At 37.1% G+C, this 18,507-nt stretch overlaps 1 protein-coding gene across 3 annotated transcripts in view; it reads left to right on the top strand.

The window, feature by feature from the left end:
* The first annotated feature begins 1,839 nt into the window (after nucleotides 1-1,839).
* LOC107100048 (acetyl-CoA carboxylase 2-like) overlaps nucleotides 1,840-18,507 on the top strand; it is a 33,719-nt gene continuing 17,051 nt past the window's right edge. Inside the window, exons 1-25 of one of the 3 annotated variants that reach the window (XM_015398397.1) lie at nucleotides 1,840-2,404; nucleotides 7,584-7,716; nucleotides 7,798-7,936; nucleotides 8,053-8,162; nucleotides 8,264-8,345; nucleotides 8,428-8,526; nucleotides 8,653-8,762; nucleotides 10,751-10,861; nucleotides 10,956-11,165; nucleotides 11,253-11,423; nucleotides 11,534-11,695; nucleotides 11,781-11,944; nucleotides 12,143-12,293; nucleotides 12,384-12,487; nucleotides 12,569-12,650; nucleotides 13,502-13,647; nucleotides 13,737-13,887; nucleotides 13,987-14,121; nucleotides 14,430-14,576; nucleotides 14,667-14,855; nucleotides 14,944-15,044; nucleotides 17,114-17,202; nucleotides 17,294-17,418; nucleotides 17,516-17,629; nucleotides 17,798-17,911. In XM_015398397.1, coding sequence (XP_015253883.1) covers nucleotides 1,893-2,404; nucleotides 7,584-7,716; nucleotides 7,798-7,936; nucleotides 8,053-8,162; nucleotides 8,264-8,345; nucleotides 8,428-8,526; nucleotides 8,653-8,762; nucleotides 10,751-10,861; nucleotides 10,956-11,165; nucleotides 11,253-11,423; nucleotides 11,534-11,695; nucleotides 11,781-11,944; nucleotides 12,143-12,293; nucleotides 12,384-12,487; nucleotides 12,569-12,650; nucleotides 13,502-13,647; nucleotides 13,737-13,887; nucleotides 13,987-14,121; nucleotides 14,430-14,576; nucleotides 14,667-14,855; nucleotides 14,944-15,044; nucleotides 17,114-17,202; nucleotides 17,294-17,418; nucleotides 17,516-17,629; nucleotides 17,798-17,911 — 3,651 coding nt within the window. In that variant the 5' untranslated portion in view covers nucleotides 1,840-1,892. Of the gene's footprint in view, nucleotides 2,405-4,437; nucleotides 4,606-7,583; nucleotides 7,717-7,797; nucleotides 7,937-8,052; nucleotides 8,163-8,263; nucleotides 8,346-8,427; nucleotides 8,527-8,652; nucleotides 8,763-10,750; nucleotides 10,862-10,955; nucleotides 11,166-11,252; nucleotides 11,424-11,533; nucleotides 11,696-11,780; nucleotides 11,945-12,142; nucleotides 12,294-12,383; nucleotides 12,488-12,568; nucleotides 12,651-13,501; nucleotides 13,648-13,736; nucleotides 13,888-13,986; nucleotides 14,122-14,429; nucleotides 14,577-14,666; nucleotides 14,856-14,943; nucleotides 15,045-17,113; nucleotides 17,203-17,293; nucleotides 17,419-17,515; nucleotides 17,630-17,797; nucleotides 17,912-18,507 lie in introns of those variants that run through there. The other 2 variants (XM_015398399.1, XM_015398400.1) reach the window with 2 other exon arrangements.

Here is an 18,507-nt window from a genome sequence, read left to right as displayed (position 1 = left end):
TTATTAATGTCGTTACTTTTTAAAATGAAATTTATGTTATTGTAAGATTAAATAAAATAAATTTTAGAGCCTTATTATGTGCAAGCCAGTTATAATATGGCTTAATACACTGACAATAGAACAAACATGAGGAGAGTAGGGAAGGTTATCAACATCAATGAAAAAAGGTAATATTGTTATTTCTTTACACAAATTTAAATAAACTGTTCAACAAACAAAGAAAGAAACCCTAACACTAACTTATCCAGTTAGTTTTTATTTGCCATGTTGTGAGGCAAATTTGCTTGATAACAAAGACACTGTTGTGTGAAATACCCTTTTTCGAAAAAAGACAATTTACTTAAAAATTATATATAGAGAAAAAACAATTAAGCTTATGTATTATTCTGAATTTTAATATTTTTTTTACCAGGCCTACCTGCTTTAAATAACGTGCTTTATTTTAGTGTCCGAAATTTGTAATATTTGTTATGTTCCTTTAACTGCTTGATATACTAATAGAGATGAGTCGTTTAAATTGAAGTGCGATTGGGACTGAGGAAGAGAGATATACTTGCCGTGAATCGACGATCTTTGCGACCTACTGTTTATGGGAGGAGCGTGACCTCCATGGACGTGTTTACGTTGCCTGCTGAGAGAAGTAGGAGGTGCATGAGGAGGTGCAGGTCCGCGGGCAGTGGAGAACACACCGGTCGCTAATGGTAGGTGACATTTAAAGCTGTCCCAGAGAGGGGAAACATTAGACCAGCGGTTACAACTGGGCCGACCGGCTACAACTGGGCCGACCGTTATTTTTCTTCCCCTTGTCAAACATCAAGGATTGTGTTTTGAAATAATATATATATATATATATATATATATATATATATATATATATATATATGTGTGTGTGTGTATAAAAAACGTTTTGAAAAGTTCTATAATTTATAAGCAACAAGTGTAACTTCGGACAGTAAGCAGATTTTTTTTTTTGAGTAAACGGTTAAAAACTTACAGTTTTCATTTTTAATCCGTTATCATTAAACTGCTCTTTTCGTTATATTCAGACATGATCAGATTGTGTATAAACAAAAATCAGCCAGCAAATGAAAAGACACATTGTTCTGTCACAATTTGTTATTTTTAACAGTTCCAGCTTTGCCTTTACACATAGGACTGTTGTACTGAATGTATTTAATGGGGTGATTTTCTCATGTGATTTCCCCCTTAGTCACACAGAGGGGTAAATATGTCATATATTCTATATTGATTTGTACACCTCCCTTTTTATTCATCATTATTTCAGTCAATCTATTAGATTTTTTTATTTTTTTTTATTTAACACGTGAAGTGGACCTCCTCTCAGAGATGACCTTTAGCCCATATCCAGCAGCCACACTTAGCTCTCATGTTTGTCAGCTGTTTCAGGGAGCCTATGTACTGGACCCTGCATGGTTGAGAAATGTCTCCTGGTGGATCCTTCTGCCATTCAGGGACACATATCCTCACGGACAAACTGAGAGGTTTTGAGGGGTTTTCATTAGCCTAATATTTGCCTAACTGCTTTGAGTTTCTGACCCCTTATCACCTCAAAGGAAACATGTTCAGATTAGGACACTATTCAGGATCAAATGCTACAAGTGAGTTTTTTCAGTTTATTGGACCCTTCGCTTCTGCCAGTTTCTTATGACTAAATCTGTTTTTATTTATTATAATTAACTATAATAAATTTTATTGTGAAATAAATGAGTAGACCCTTGATTGATTTTTTTTTTTCCTTTACGTTTTGTTATGTTAGAGTGACTGACATTTTTTTCCTCCACGCAATTAAACAGCTCAAGCTGGTAATTTTTCCATTTGCATTTGATTATGTCCATCTTGTTCTTCTTATAGCATCGGGAGGATGCCTTTAAATGTTCCTGCTTGTAGCTTTGGTATTTATCTGGGTATTCCTGCTACTATGGAGAAATAAAACCCAAACAGTAGCTATGCCTGGAAAAAGTCAAGAATCAGCTGAGAAGGAGATTTCCATTGCACAGTCCGATTCTCATGCAGAGAGCCTTTCCCTCTCAGCAGCTGTACCCAAATCGAAATGTATCGATGGCAACAACCGTCCGCAGTGTTTTGAGTCTACAGGTCTTTCCGACTCAGGAGCAGAGTCTGATCATACAGAGGCCTCCTGTGAGGTAAATTCACCGCATCCACAGCTGCAGGACACCCAGAAACCCTCAAAAGCCATCCCACCGAGGCTGAGCTCAAGATCAGAGATGAGAGGGCGCCTCAAGTTCATCCTTGGAGCATCGGAAGATAATTCCTCAGACGATGAAGTACTATTGACAAAACCTCCAAGGGGAGCATCAGCTTCCAAATCCATCACTGAGCAGGCAATTGCTGCTGTGCCACCACCCAGCTCTGTGGTTCTAAAGTAAGAATTTGTCTTCATCAAAGTAAATTTAGTTCCCACCATCTGAGCTCAGGGGGTGTTTTAATGCACTGTCATGTGACGTTCAAACGCATCTGACTAACCTCAAATAACTAACCAGGGATTGTTTTCCAGGTCCGATCTAAAATTGGCTGACCTAATGTAATCGAAGCACATATATAGAGCCTGCTAACGCGTTGTTCTCCTTCTCCGCAAGTGTTATCACCTGACTGCATGGAGCTGTGCTTTTGATGCCTGCCAAACATCTCGGCTCTATTATTGGAACAAGAGCCTGGGCCTGTGACTTTCAGAGTTATATTTTTTGCGACCTGGGTCACAACACAGTAATCTGTTTTTAACAGATTTTTTGATTTAACCCCTTTTTTAATCTGGGTTTTTTTTTTTTTTTTTTTGGTTTCTGCTGCAAAATGTTTTGTTTAATGAGGGTCAGAAGAGTAGTTTAGTGCTCATAGTTATTTGCTCTGCTTGGCGTGCTTATTTTGGTAACCATCATCATGAAAGTGAGAAAGGTAGGATGCAGAATAACTAATGTCTTTTGTTTTTTTAATGGTGTAGATGGACGTTTATATTACCACAATATTGCACAGGGTTTAATATAGTTATAAAAAATCTAGATAAGTATGTCACGTGGCTATTATTTTCATTTGAAATATGTCAGATTGCTTTCCCTTCTTCCAACTTCTAAAGGACAAATATCAATTAGTGCTTCATATATACAGTGGTTATTACATTAAATTGTTTTAAATGACAACCTTTATCTTTAAAGACACACATCACACCTTGATCTTAGCACCTGGCTTATTGTAATCTTCTCACAAAGAAATAGAATAAAGTAATTTTGTTACTTTTTTGGACATTTTAAATTCTAGCTGTATTTCCTAAGCTAGATCTGGTTAAAGTTTTGAATATAGTCACTAAAACTGCATTTTCTTTTGGAATTATTTCAGAAAAAGAATGTGAGAAACAGAGTTACAAACTGAGCTTAAAATGTTCTCATTTATTCTATTATATGCTGTTCTGCATTTGACAAGTTCAAACGTTAAAGTTACAAAATATAGCGAATCCATATGCTAAATATCCCCATATCATGTTGACAACCAGAGCTCAGTTTTAACATTATATTTTTACGATTTGGGGGAACCTTCAGTCATGCTAGTATGGAATTAGTTTTTTAACTAAATTTTACACAGGAGAGAAAGTGGGGGGATCATTATGGAGAAGTTTAAAGCAGGGGAAATAATAAAACAGCATCCCAGGCTTTGAGTCTCATTTAATACATAATATAGGCTAACAAAGGAAAAATATTAGATTGAAAAGGAGCCAAGAGACCCTTGGTAACTTTAAAGGAGCAGCAGGGATTCACAGCTCAGGTGAGAAACCTGTTTATTGGACATATATGTGAAGTACTCCATAAATCTATTTTTTTTGCAGAGGAAGAAGTTGAAAAGAAATTAAGTATATAGTGTCAAACTAGTCATCAAAAGAGCATCCTGTGACCTTTAGATGTGTAGATCTTCAAGATCCAACAATTGGGTAGTTAGCAGGAGCCAATCTAACTTAACAGCATGCTGGTGAGATCATTGAAAGGCAACATAATTCAGGACAGCGGTCCTGGGGGACTGGAGTTGGTTTAACACCCCCCCTCAAAAAACACTGATCTTTCTGACTTTCATTTATTACTAACTCCTCCTCCAGACAAAGAGGAACCAGCATGTATTAAAGCATGTTGTTGTTCTGCACACACTTCAACCAAGACTGAAGATAGTAAACAGAAAAGTTGTTTTTTCTTGCATGAATTCAGTTCCTGTCTGCAAAAATCCTGCAACATTTAATTTCAACATACACCTTAAATTTGTAAGAAAACGTGCATGATAAGAAAAAAAAAATAGAAAATTAGAGTCTGGAAGCAACAGATGCATGGAAATAAAAACGGAGAGGAGGGTCTGCTCTGTTGCATATCTGCAGCCAACAATGCGCCTCAGAGGATCTGCAGATATTGTGCTGCTGTTCATGTGGGAGGGGGGAAGGGAGGAGGCTCAGCTGCACCCAGGAGGAAGGACTTTATGTGCAGACCGTTTGTTATGATCTGGGAAGAAATAGCTTCAAAAATCCGCTAAAGAGCCTGAGCGGTGTAAAAGGGAGCAGATCATGGAGCGGAATAACTTATTCCCTTACCTCCAGAGGTGAGTGTTTTCCTTCACTCCCCTCTGTCTGTTTGAACCCACACTTGATAGCTGCTGCTACTCGGTTTGGTATGTAAACAATCAGCTTCAAGTTTTAGCAAAACTGCAGAAAAGTAACTCTGATGTCTTTATGAGAACAGAAAACAGCAGCTGGTGCACGCTGTGCAGGCGCCATATAACAGGAAACAGAGTTTTCTGCAGTTCACACAGTTCATTTCACTTTAGCGCTTAGTTTTCTTAAAGGAAATTGTAAAACAAACAAACATAAAAAGCAATGCAGTTTATAGTAACTGCGTGCACATCACATAAGAGACATTGATTGACATGAAACGGTGCATAAAAAAGCTGGCATTGTTTCTGTTCACATACCCTCATGATTATGATTAGAGCTCAATCCTACAATAGGTTATATTCGGAGCCCGTTTAAAGTGACCTCTACCTGCTGCAGGCCTGCCACTTTAAATAACTCAGAGTTGTTAAAAAAAATTATCAGGCTGTATTTTAATTGCATGTTGTACTTCCTCGGTGGAAGGTACAGTGCAAGAGTTAAAGTTCACATAAGCTCAGACATGCAGGAATGCTCCCAGAAACAGCTGGTATAGAGCAAATGGATCTTAATGCATGAAGGACAGTAGAGGGGAGCTGACAGAATCTATTGGTATGTATGTGGATCAGATGTTGTTATTTATACAACAAATAAACATCTATCTATAAATGCATTATTATTTTTTGATTAATTATGATTTTAGTTGGATAGCTTTAAAAACAGAGTCAGCCCTAAGCATAGGCAAAATTACTTTTTTATCAGGATCCCCAATCATTATAGGGGATGGATAATCATTATTATCATTATGGATATATTTTAGACATTGTTAATGTTGCTTTAACTCCAATTTAAAAAAAAATGGATGGACTCCAAATAGCTCCCCTAATCTTTATCTTTGCAACAACTGAATTAAGCCTAATTAACATGTCCACTACCTGTGAAATGTTTTTTGCTTTTGTGATCAGTATTATGTTTGAGGGAAGTCTCTGCTCATTTAGTGTTGGCTCAGCCCTGTTCACCTGTAATGGTTACTTAAATTAAGGTCTGGGTCATGTTTCTCTTAAAGATTTTTTTTTTATTTGACTTTATTTTTGTGAGTCAGAGGCTAAGACATCTGGGAACCAGTTTGATATACAGTACTGCTATTGGGTTAAATGTCTTCTTTCATTATGCATGGGTGGTTTGATATGGGAGATATTTGTTATTTTAACCTTAAATAAAGATACTAGGGATGTCCCAGTCCAACACTGATATCTGATATTGGTCAGGTATTAGTTAAAAAACAAATATTGGAATGAATCCACTTGCATGCTCCACTTTTATCTGATTATGTTTAAAGTTTATGATCCCATTGGTTAATTTGTTCTCTTACCCTTGGTTTTGAGTAATATTACTTGATCAAATCTTTATAACATCTAATACATATTAAAAAGTATGTAGAATTCCTGATGTTAACATATCTGGTTGATAACAATATAGGTAGATACTCAAAGCTACAATATAAGTACTGTATAGAAAATGAAAAAGAGTTGCACTATTAACAATTAACAATAATTCTATGGCATTTGCACCTTTATATTAAAACATGCAAAAATATTATATAGCTGAGAATATTAAAATATAATTATGATTTTTAACTGTTAAAGAAGCAACCTGCTAGGATATTAAAATATGTTATTATAACTCTGCAAATGATAACCTTACAATGGATTTATTTAATGTTATTGAGATTTGGAAACATACCGTAGACCTGATCTTTTTTGCCACTGTTTTCTCTCTAGAATACTTCTGGGGGACTTTACAAGCTGATATCGGCAGGTTATTAATACTTATCTGCTCTGGTAATCAGCCTAAAGTTAGCTGCTCAGTAGGAATGGCTGCTAATAGCTTCAAAACTGTAGTTTTAAAATAGTGTCAGCTTATTTAGAGTACTAAGTAGGGCTCCTTTACTGTAGCTTTAGTTTTTCAGAAAATCTATATTTCCTTAATGTAAGGGTAACATGTGTTTGCCCTGTATATAAACCAGCCTGACCAGCAGTGTCTAGAAACAGGTGGGAGAGGGGCCTGTATATCTTTCAGGGGAAATTCTGGTTGCTCCAGAATGGGTTTTGTGGGTATGTTGTTAAAACGATTGTTAAATTCAAGAATAGTATGATGAAGGGGCTGGAAATTAGAATTTATTAACTGTCTTTAACTTTATTTTTTCATAAAATGTTGCTTTTAAAGCTTTATTGGTAATTAGGTAAATGTGCATAAACCTAATTGCCTAACGTTTTATTTGTGTGTATAATTTGGCTTTAATGTTCTATAGCTCATACATTTCAGGTAAAAAAAAAAAAATGTTTTTTACAAAGTTAATTTATGTTTTCTTTTATCTTACATGTTGAGACCTAAGAGCTCTTTTTGAGTTTTAGTATCCCCTTAAATATTTTATACATTTCATGTTGAAAGATCTTTCTCAGAGTTAAAGATAATACTTGGAAACTTTCCCAATTACTCAATATCACAGTTTGCTCTCTAAGGAGCAATATACTTATTTAGTCCCCTTGCAAAACACTGTGTTCTCTTTCAGTAACTAAAGTGGGATAAAGGTTAAGGTCTGCAAAAGTGTGTCATTTATTTGATATCTTCTCATTTTGTAACTTCAAGAACTGTTGACTACTGATAAAAAGTTAAATAACGAGTAAATAGATATGTTTTACTTTTTGGTTTCTAATACAGAATTACATAAAGGTTACATTTTGGTGATAAGATAAGAACTTTAAAAAGTACAACCTGTCTCTGTAAATGACCTTCATTTCAAGTCTTCGATTTGAATTCACTCCTATTTGACCTCCTTAACACTGACAAAAAATGTCTTGTTTACATTTTTGTGGGAGTTTTTTTTCCTTGCAGCTGGTCAAAATACAGACCTTTAAGTTTTCCTTTTTAGGCCTAGCATGTCTTGTCCTCACCTGGTGAAAAAAGGACGTGAACACAGAAAGATGGATCTCCACAGGGATTTCACTGTAGCATCTCCTGCTGAGTTCGTCACTCGATTCGGTGGCAACCGGGTCATAGAAAAGGTATGAATAAAAGTTACTGTTTGGTTTGTTTCCGTGAAAAAAACAGAAAGATCCAAACACTGATCAGTTTCTACAACATAGGTGTTGATCGCCAATAATGGCATTGCTGCAGTGAAATGCATGCGTTCCATCCGTCGCTGGTCCTATGAGATGTTTCGTAACGAGAGGACGATCCGTTTCGTGGTCATGGTCACCCCTGAAGACTTGAAGGCTAATGCAGGTACTCTTACTCAGACGTGATTACAAAGATCTGATCCAAGTTTAACTGGACGATGTTGATCTGAGGTTCATTTGTAAATCCTTATAGTTGTTCCGTTTTTTTTTTCTCTTTTGCAGAATACATAAAAATGGCCGACCATTATGTGCCTGTGCCTGGTGGCTCCAATAATAACAACTACGCCAACGTAGAGCTGATTGTAGATATTGCAAAAAGAATCCCAGTACAGGTATATCCCTTACTCCGTCTACCTTGACATTCAACCTTTTTATTATTTCTTATCTCTGTAATCACATATTTTTATCCTTGTGTTTTCTTTTTTCTGTGCAGGCTGTGTGGGCTGGCTGGGGCCACGCATCTGAAAACCCAAAGCTGCCTGAACTCCTGAACAAAGCAGGGATTTCATTTTTGGGTAAAAGCTTTTTGAAAGCTTCATGTTTTTCATTTGATCTAGACTCTTCTCTTCATCCTCCTAAATCTGCTGTATTTCGCAGGTCCATCCAGTAAGGCCATGTGGGCTCTTGGAGATAAGGTGGCATCTTCTATTGTTGCTCAGAGCGCTGACATTCCCACACTACCATGGAGCGGATCAGGTAATCCATTACTTCCCTTCACTGTCAGAGTTCACTCTGTTCTATTAGTTCCTAGACAGTGTGGTTGAATATTTATACACTCTGTCTTGTTGTACGTCTGTTTATATGCCTATATGGCATGTCCAGGTCTGAGAGTGGAATGGACCGAAGAGGACCAAAGACAGGGTCATGTAATCAGTGTTCCTCAAGAGATCTATACACAGGGCTGTGTCCGTGATGTAGACGATGGTCTTGAAGTAAGTTTGTTTATGGAATACAAGTAATCGGAATAATCATGATTAATAGATTATTGAAATAATCGTTGACTAATTTAGTAATCGATTAATCGTTAACTGGAGTATAGAGACTGTAAAAAATGCCTTTAGTTGGCAGAACAACCCACCTAGAGCAGTAATTATATCAAGATTGTAAAGAAATATATAAACATTTTTCATTTAAGATAAGAAAAACTTTTTCTTTCATCAGTATGCTCCATCCAGAACTTCTCAAGTGGAAAAGTTTCAGTTTAACCTGGTTTAATTCTGTAAAAAAATCTTCTTTAAGGAACCATTGGCTATCCAATTATTAATCAATTAATCAAAAAAATAATCAACAGATTAATCGATTTGAGAAATAATTATTCGGAGACAGATGTGCAGAAAGAGCTTGAAAAGTAATTAATCTTTGATTTTGTTCCTATGATGAAAACAACAGGGGAAGTATTAAAACTCTATGGTTTATTTGGATTAGGCCTTAATCGATTGGATTATTGGTGATTAATCAGTTTTTGAGATAATCATCAATGTGTTTAGTAATTGAATCGAATTGCTAAATAGAAAATACAGATTTTAAAGCAATAAAGCCCAAACTGTACAGAAATGCATACTTTTTCCATCAAAGTTTAAAACATCTATATAAATATGCTCTGTCCAGTTCTCCTGATGAGATATAGATTTAGCTTCACCTTGTTTAAAATCTGTAAAATAAAATAAAAACCTCATATTTATCACCTTTTGCAACCCAAATAATACATAAAAAAAAGAAATAGCCTATTTATTCAGTTAAGCAAAATTATCTTTTTTTGTATATTCCACAATTTTTATGTAGAACTTGTTAATTGAATCTCACTGTTGTGACCATTGAAATAAACTTTGACTTTTTTTTTTTCCATTTAGGCTAAAAGTCATCTTAAATGTGCCATAAATGTATTTTTATTCATAAGTTTAAGACTATTGAGGAATGTTAATTCATTAAAATTAGCTTTCATACATGAAATGATTCATCAAATAATCAAAAGGTTCATTGATTTCTTACTTATATTAAATAGTTACAAGCTGCAGCTCTATTTCCCACAGGTTTTCAATCATTATCATTATAATGCCATCTGCTCTAAAAAGCATTCAGGACCGTTACTAGGAAACAGGCCAACAGCATATCAGATCCTCACCCATACCTACAACAATCATTGGGTTTAAGCAGAGCTAGTGTTTGCCAGGTTTTGAGCTTCCTGTTGCAAATTTGAAGCTATTCTGATTGGGTTTTTTTTTTCCAGTTCCAGTTAATAAGCTGGTAATGCATTTGTCACTATTTTGTGGGTTAAAATGCAAAGCTCTTTAGAAAGCTCTGATATTTTACAGGACTACGTGTTCTATGCTGTCCTGACAAACGGAGTTGGCTAGTTTACAGCCCATAACAGCACCTCTCTCCTTTCTAAAATTCTGCACCCACAGATAATTTCATTTCGGTTTTATTTTTGAGACCGTTTTGGTTTTTTTCTTAACTCGAACATTAGATGTTTGAAATGGTTTTGACCAATCCACCCTCTGAATGCAAGACAGAAAAGGCCTTTTTTTCTTACTCACCTTTGCTCTCCTTTAATCTGTACTCTTTATGGTGTACTGACACTAGTTCTTGCTGCTCTTACTGTATGGGCACGTTTGGACAAGTAGCTGCTTTGTTTCCTACTAGATTATTAAATTCTATTGTCCTTTGATTATGATGGATGGATAACAGATTATATTTCATACCCACGATAAACAAAAAGTAATGACTCGCTTGTTAAAAATGGTATATGAAAAATTTATTAACTCTAATATGAAGTGACATTGTTCTAAGAAGATCAGTCTGAGATTATGAAATGAAAGATGTTTAATTTAAAGATTCTAATGCATCTTTTTCAGGGCTGGCAATAAGTGTTGAGGTTAATGCTTTCAGCCAAATCTTAAAATATGTTCTCTCTGTTCAGGGAGCTGAAAGGATTGGTTATCCAGTAGTTATCAAGGCCTCTGAAGGTGGAGGTGGAAAGGGCATCCGGAAAGTTGAAAATTCAGATGATTTCCCAAGTTTCTTCAGACAGGTTTGTGTTCTCATTGTTTGTCAGAATAAAAACCTTTTCTTATTTCAAATGAATTCCCTGTATTCTACTCCTGTATTTTTCTCTCCGAGTATAGGTTCAGACAGAGGTTCCGGGATCCCCCATTTTCATCATGAAGCTGGCTCAGCATGCAAGGCACCTGGAGGTGCAGATACTAGCAGATGAGTATGGAAATGCAATCTCCTTATTTGGACGAGACTGCTCCATACAGAGAAGGCACCAGAAGATCATTGAGGAGGCTCCCGCCACCATTGCCCCCACCTCAACTTTAGAGCAGATGGAGCGGGTTAGCTTATCTCTCTGGTTACGTTTATTTGGCCCAACCAAAGTTTTGCTCTATTTAAAAAAGTTATTTCTTCTCCTTTTTATCCAGCATGCAGTTCGATTGGCCAAGATGGTGGGCTATGTTAGTGCCGGTACCGTGGAGTATCTCTACTCAGAAGATGGAAGCTTCCACTTTTTGGAGTTGAATCCTCGCTTACAGGTGGAACATCCATGCACAGAGATGATTGGAGATGTAAACTTGCCAGCTGCCCAACTGCAGGTGACCTCCTAGATGTGATTGAAAAGAGATAAAACATATTCAAGAGTTTCAAAACACAGCCCTTCCTGGATCTGGACAGCGATGGAAGGGTTTAACTGTTTTTTCTTTAGATTGCAATGGGCGTCCCTTTGCACAGAATTAAGGACATCCGAGTGCTTTATGAGGAAAGTCCATGGGCGGACACCATCATTAATTTTGAAACTCCAGAATGCATTCCAAATCCAAGAGGGCACGTCATAGCTGCTCGGATCACGAGTGAGAATCCAGACGAGGTATAACTTAATATAATCAACACCTCAACACGCTGTTTTGCTCGTGTGTTTTCAATACTGATTATGGTCATGGGCTCATTCTCAGGGGTTCAAGCCCAGCTCTGGCACTGTGCAGGAGTTGAACTTCCGCAGCAGTAAAAACGTCTGGGGTTATTTCAGTGTCGGGGCTACTGGTGGCCTCCATGAATTTGCAGATTCCCAATTTGGACACTGTTTTTCTTGGGGAGAGAACAGAGAGGAAGCCATCTCGTAAGCCTCTTTTTGTTCTGATGCTGTATAATGCTCATATTTTTCCTTTGGTGCTTTTTACCTTAAAAATAAATAATGCAATATCTATACTGATATCATAACAACCAATCATTTAAAAAACCAAAGTGGAAATTAAAGAGTTTGTCAACCTTGGTTGGACTTTTTCAAATACTAAATCGGCATGTGGATGTTCCACAGAAACATGGTGGTGGCTATGAAGGAGTTGTCCATCAGAGGGGATTTTAGGACTACGGTGGAATACCTCATCAAGCTTCTTGAGACTGAGAGCTTCAGAAACAATGACATCGACACTGGCTGGTTGGATCATCTCATTGCAGAGAAAGTTCAGGTCAGTCAGATTCTTTTCAAGAGGACATGATCATTTGTTCTGGCGCCAACTATTGCTTTATTGTCTATAATAAGCGTTCTCCCTCTCCAGGCAGAAAGACCAGATACCATGCTGGGCATTGTTTGTGGAGCTCTGCATGTCGCTGACGCCAGCTTCAGAAAGAGCATGGCAGACTTCCTGCACTCCCTAGAAAGGCCAGTGGTGACAGTCTTCTGTTAAGTGTCACTGTAACAGTGTGGGTTTAAATGACTGACTTTTATCTCCTGAATCTGCAGAGGCCAGGTGCTGCCGGCAGACAGCCTGCTCAACTCTGTCAATGTAGACCTAATATATGAAGGAGTCAAGTATTGTTTGAAGGTATTTTTTATTCACAGTAAATTGCAAAAATAATTAACACCCCTTCCACTTTTTTTACACTATGTTACAGCCATAAATCTGTATGTATTTTTTAATGATTTTATGTGATAAAAGAACACAGTTTTGCATCAAGTTGATACAAATGAAAGATTAATGAGTTTGCTGTATTTTGTTCTTGAGCTACTTAATTGTAATGCCATGGGGAATCCCATTTTGCTGCATGTACATCTACAAGTCCTCTACTATGGAGCATAATGGGCTTTAGTTAAAATTATTCCGTTTTACTTTGAGGTTAGGCTTTTCCTGTAAAAAGGTGACCTGTTGATGTTCTCTAAAATCTTTTTCAGGATTTTCAAAGTTTTATTCCAAAATAATCCTAGTTCCATTTTACATTAACTCTGGCCAGCAAAAAAAAAGTTTTTCCACACCCCATGATCCTCCCACCACCATATGCCAGCAGGAACAAACTGTTCAGAGGGTTGTGCCTCTGTAGAGCAGAAATGGCAGTTACAATCTTAACTAGCTGCAACATCTACTAGATGTTTGCTATGTTCCCTTCATACTTTGTACATAAACAGCAAAAGGGGATTGTTTTAGCTTTCTTCTTGCTGTTTATCCATAAAGGTCACATTTGCAAATTATCATACCTGAGCTCTGGAGCTCTACGGGTATTCTAGAGTTATCATGTCAGGTTTTAATTTGTAAAACATGCATGAAAACTTACTGTTTTGTTGTCGTTCACACCAAATCACAAAGAAAATACATTAAGGTATGTGGCTGTAAATTGACAAAAAAGTTCAAGGACTATGAACATTTCTTATTTCAACAACTATGACTTATGCTGGCTTTAGGTGGCTCGCCAATCTCAAACAACCTACGTCATCGTCATGAACGGCTCAGACATTGAAGTAGACGTTCACAGGCTGAATGACGGGGGTCTCCTGCTGTGTTATGATGGCAACAGTCACACTACATACATGAAGGAGGAAGTAGACAGGCAAGACCTGCGCTGTGTGAAATCCACACTAATCATCTTCCTATCTGACTTCATATTTACTCCTTTCCCACATTATTTCATCACTGTAGCTACCGCATCACCGTTGGCAACAAGACTTGTGTTTTTGAGAAGGAGAGGGATCCCACAGTGCTGAGGTCACCCTCTGCTGGTAAACTACTGCAGTACACAGTGGAGGATGGAGGTCATATTTTTGCAGGGGAACCTTATGCAGAGATTGAGGTTTGGCAAACTCTTAGAAAAAGAACTGTGTCTCAGTTTTTATTATAACTTTCATGTCTGCTTGCTGTTTACCCATGTTTTATTGCACTGTGTTCTCAGGTGATGAAGATGGTGATGACTCTAACTGTTCAGCAATCTGGTTGTATACACTTTGTCAAGAGGCCAGGGGCTGTTTTGGAGCCTGGTTGTGTCATGGCAAGTATGGATCTGGATGACCCCAGCAGTATACACAAGGTAAGTAATTTTCATATGTAGTAGTTAATTCTGAAGATTTAGCTAATTTGACGCTAATGGTTTTTTTAATAGATAATTTTTATATTCCAGTAGCCTTTATTTTATTATTGTTGAAAGTTGCAAAACAGGAAATGGGATTAAAGAGAGGGGGGAGACTTGTGGCGAGGGTCAACAGGCCTGGACTCGGACCTGAGACGGCCACGTTAAGGACCAAAGCCTCTGAACATGGGTTGCACGCTTAACCCCTGTGCCCTCGATGCTGATGTTTAACGTTTTGGTAATCTTTTTCTCTTTGGCTTCTGTTACAGGTGGAACTCAACACAGCCACATTGCCGCCCCAGCAGACATTGCCAATGGTTGGAGAAAAGCTTCACCAGGTGTTCCACAATGTGCTTGAAAATTTGGTCCGTGTGATGGACGGGTATTGCCTTGAAGAGCCTTACTTTAGCACTAAGGTGTGTATCGTTATATATCTCCCATCTGTCAAAGATACCTGAATGAAACCATCGCACTATCATCAAGCATTTTCATGTCTCTTGGTGCAGCTGAAAGAATGGGTCACAACCCTGATGAAGACTCTGAGGGACCCGTCACTTCCATTGCTGGAACTTCAGGAGATCATGACCAGTGTGGCCAGTCGTATTCCATCTAGTGTTGAGAAGGACATCCGTAAGGTCATGGCTCAGTATGCAAGCAACATCACCTCTGTCCTCTGCCAGTTCCCCAGTCAAATGGTAAAAGCCTGTCTATGCCAGCATGCTGATGTTAGTACAATATATATATATATATATATAACTTATAAATATTGCCTATTTATTTCAGATTGCCAACATTCTAGACAGCCATGCAGCCACACTGCAGAGGAAAGCTGATCGGGAGGTTTTCTTCATGAACACTCAAAGTATTGTTCAGCTGGTGCAGAGGTTAGTTTTTTGGTTTTTGGTATAATATAAAAAAACATATCAGTAATTCATGGATAAGTTATTTCTTAGTGGCATGTATGTAGATATAGGATTTTAATGTATCATTATTGATAATACATGTGCATTTATTACTTTTAACAATGATGATTACTGTGGCAATTTGCTCTGACCATTTCATCCATCTTTTGCTTTCCAGTATAATGTGTGTCTCCGGCAATTATTTGGCCCGAGGCGGGGGACAAAATCCACAGTTAACCTAATAATGATGTTTTGAAACTGTGGGAAATACTGTGGAGAAATGGAAGAAATATGTTTGACAGTTTCTACCAGCACATGATCTTTTTAGTGGGACATGATGGGTGTTTTACAGCAAAGAGGGACATTTGAAAATATGTTTGCTTTAGTTTATCTTTAATAAACTAACTTGATATGCTGAATAGTTTTTTTCTGTTTTATGAAAGAACTTTTACCTAAGAGTAACTGTAAAAAGGGGATGCCTCTCATTTACCGGTATTAGAATATTTTTAGCAAGAGACACCAGTCTTGTTGTTTGGTTCTTGGTTATCCAGCTTGTTGTCAAACAGTTAACCAGTAGTGGGGAATCATTTTCTTTACAGTGGGATGCAAAATAATTGAAAAATGCCTTGGTCAGAACCCATTGCGAAATATAGGATTGGATGGTGACATCTCATGTAATGACCTTTTTATTTCCACATAACTAATATCTTGTTATTATTATTCATACACTAATGCATAGTTTTCATAGATTAGTGATATATGACACAAAAAGTTGGCTTCTACCAGTAGTTTGAATACTGTCTGCCAATTTAGCCTTTCTACAATGGGATAAGAAGAGTTTCCTACCCTTCTTGATATATTTATTTCTTTTTTCTTTCTTTTTTTTTCCATGTTTATCACAATATTAGATATTTGTAAAAAAAAAAAAAAAAAAGCACAAGTAAACAAAATTGTTGTTTCAAATTAAGGTTTTTCTCATTAGGGGAGTAAGAAAAAAGTCTAAACCTACATAGCCCTGCTGGAAAAAGTGATTGTGATAAAATGGAGAACCTTAGCAGCTTTTCCAGCACTGCTGCTTTTATTGTTTCCTTTGTTAAAGAATAGGCTCTCTGTGTCTACACCTTGAAGCTGTCTCTTTGCGGTTCTTTTCCCTGAAAGAGATCGCTCGGTACAAACTCTTTAAATATCATTTAATAACTTATTTGTATTAAAGGAGACATGACAACAGATTTTGATAGAAATTGTAATCTTACTCAGATCAGAGACGTTCCTTAGAGTTACAGAAGGCAGCTGCTCCCCTCTGGGCTAACCCCTCAGGAAGTGGCCATGATTAACAGCTAAAGAGGCATTTTATACAGTTCCAGTGTGCCACATCATCATGTTTTACATCATACATGTTAGCAGATGAGGAGACATTCATGACTCCAGCCTTATCAAAATATTACTCTTTGTTCTTAACTGAAGGACACCGCTCTCATTCCGTTCCCAAATATTAACTGTCATAATTAGATAAACCATTGTGAAAAACATCAGTTCTGACATGCAACAGTCAAAGTCAAAAAGTCAAAAAGCCTTTATTGTCATTATATTCTGCAACGGATACAATGAGATTTGGGACTTCCATATCAGCTACCGTGAAATAAAAATAAAATTAAAAATATATAAATATATTAAAAGGAAAAGGAAATGTAAGCAGTACTGGCACAGATTGTGGGGGGGGGATAGTGCAAAACAGGTGTAAAGTGACCGACAGTGCAGGTCGGAGTTGAGGGCGGCAATGGCTTGGGGGAAGAAACTGTTCTTGAGTCTGTCTTGTTCAGACAGCTAATATTAGGGAGTAATAAAGTCACACATCATCAATGATAATTATTCTAACACCTTTTATTTTAATTTTTCTGCGCAGAAGCTTTTGTGTATTTAACTTTATCGCTTGTGGAAAATAACCAGATGGCAGCTGATCAATTACCTGAACTAGATTTAGGTGTTTTAAAACCTTTGAACAGCAGAAGACTTGCCATACGACAGCAGTGCTATGTGCTCCCTGTGTGCAGATATCGGAGTGGAACCCGTGGTTACATGAAATCTGTGGTTCTTGATCTGTTGAAACACTACCTGCAGGTAGAGATGCAGTTCCAGCAAGGTAACATGAGTGATTTTCTAATAACATGTTTTCTTAACTGCATCTGAACTTAAACTTTATATCTGAAATATCCATATTTTTCTTTCTACAGCTCATTATGATAAGTGTGTGATCAACCTGAGAGAGCAGCACAAACCGGACATGAGTCCTGTGCTCGACTACATCTTCTCTCATGCTCAAGTGTCTAAGAAGAACATCCTAGTGACAATGCTCATTGTATGGTTCCTTACCTCCTACTTAGATGGATTTATACTATTTTCTCTGCACAGTGATAAGAAACATTGATGCATTGTGTGTTTGTGACTCTGTTTAGGACCAGCTGTGTGGACGTGATTCCACCCTTGCTGAGGAGCTCATGTTTATTCTGAATGAACTCACACAGCTGAGCAAGACGGAAAACTCAAGGGTTGCATTGAGAGCCAGACAGGTAAGCCAGCTTCACCTTAGTCCAAAACATGCTATTTACTTTGTGGATGTCTGAGCAACCTAACAAGATATTTATACATAATTTATGTGATGGCACTGAAGGTTGTTGTGAAAATTTGGTTGTACTGTTGTAAAATGATGATAAATAAATTCCAATATTAACTCTTAGGTCTTGATCGCCTCCAATATGCCACCGTATGAACTGAGACACAACCAGGTGGAGTCCATCTTTCTGTCAGCTATTGATATGTACGGCCATCAGTTTTGCCCCGAAAACCTAAAGGTAAAGCTACCTTCACTGTATTGTCCCTCTGTTTGGACTTTTAATGCTGTTTTAAGACTTGCTGCTTTACATACAGCTATGTAGCTTATTTCATTTCAAACTAAGCTAGGCTTTCACTGATTTCTCCAATTAAGACCTAAATTTATTAATTCTCCTGGAAGGTTAGACTGTTATTGTTTAATAATTAACCTATTTTTGAATATGGAAGGACGCAAGCACCTAACAATATTAGGAAGATAATGTTTAAGGTGTGTCAATAAAATAAAAAAAAAGAAGGACTTGTTATCATTTAGATTTGTAAAAAATGGCATGGGTTTTAATTTTAGACATAAAAAAACACATAGGCCAAATGAAAATATTACTTTACATTTAAATCTATTGGGGGTATGAGATGAACTGTGTACCACGTAAACATCTCACTGGTTTATAAATCCGATTATAGCATTATTTTTCTTCTGTCTGCAGTATTTTATTGTTACTCTTTGCAGACTTTGTGATATTGTTCTGTTAATGGTTCACTCAACTTGGTGTACTGAATACTTAATGTAGATTCAGTAGGAGGGTAGTCTTACCTGTTTACTGATCAGCTTAGTAAA

Source organism: Cyprinodon variegatus, unplaced genomic scaffold, assembly GCF_000732505.1.
Source record: "Cyprinodon variegatus isolate N-32 unplaced genomic scaffold, C_variegatus-1.0 Scaffold932, whole genome shotgun sequence".
Lineage (NCBI taxonomy): Eukaryota > Metazoa > Chordata > Actinopteri > Cyprinodontiformes > Cyprinodontidae > Cyprinodon > Cyprinodon variegatus.
This window is presented reverse-complemented; position numbering and strand designations above follow the sequence as displayed.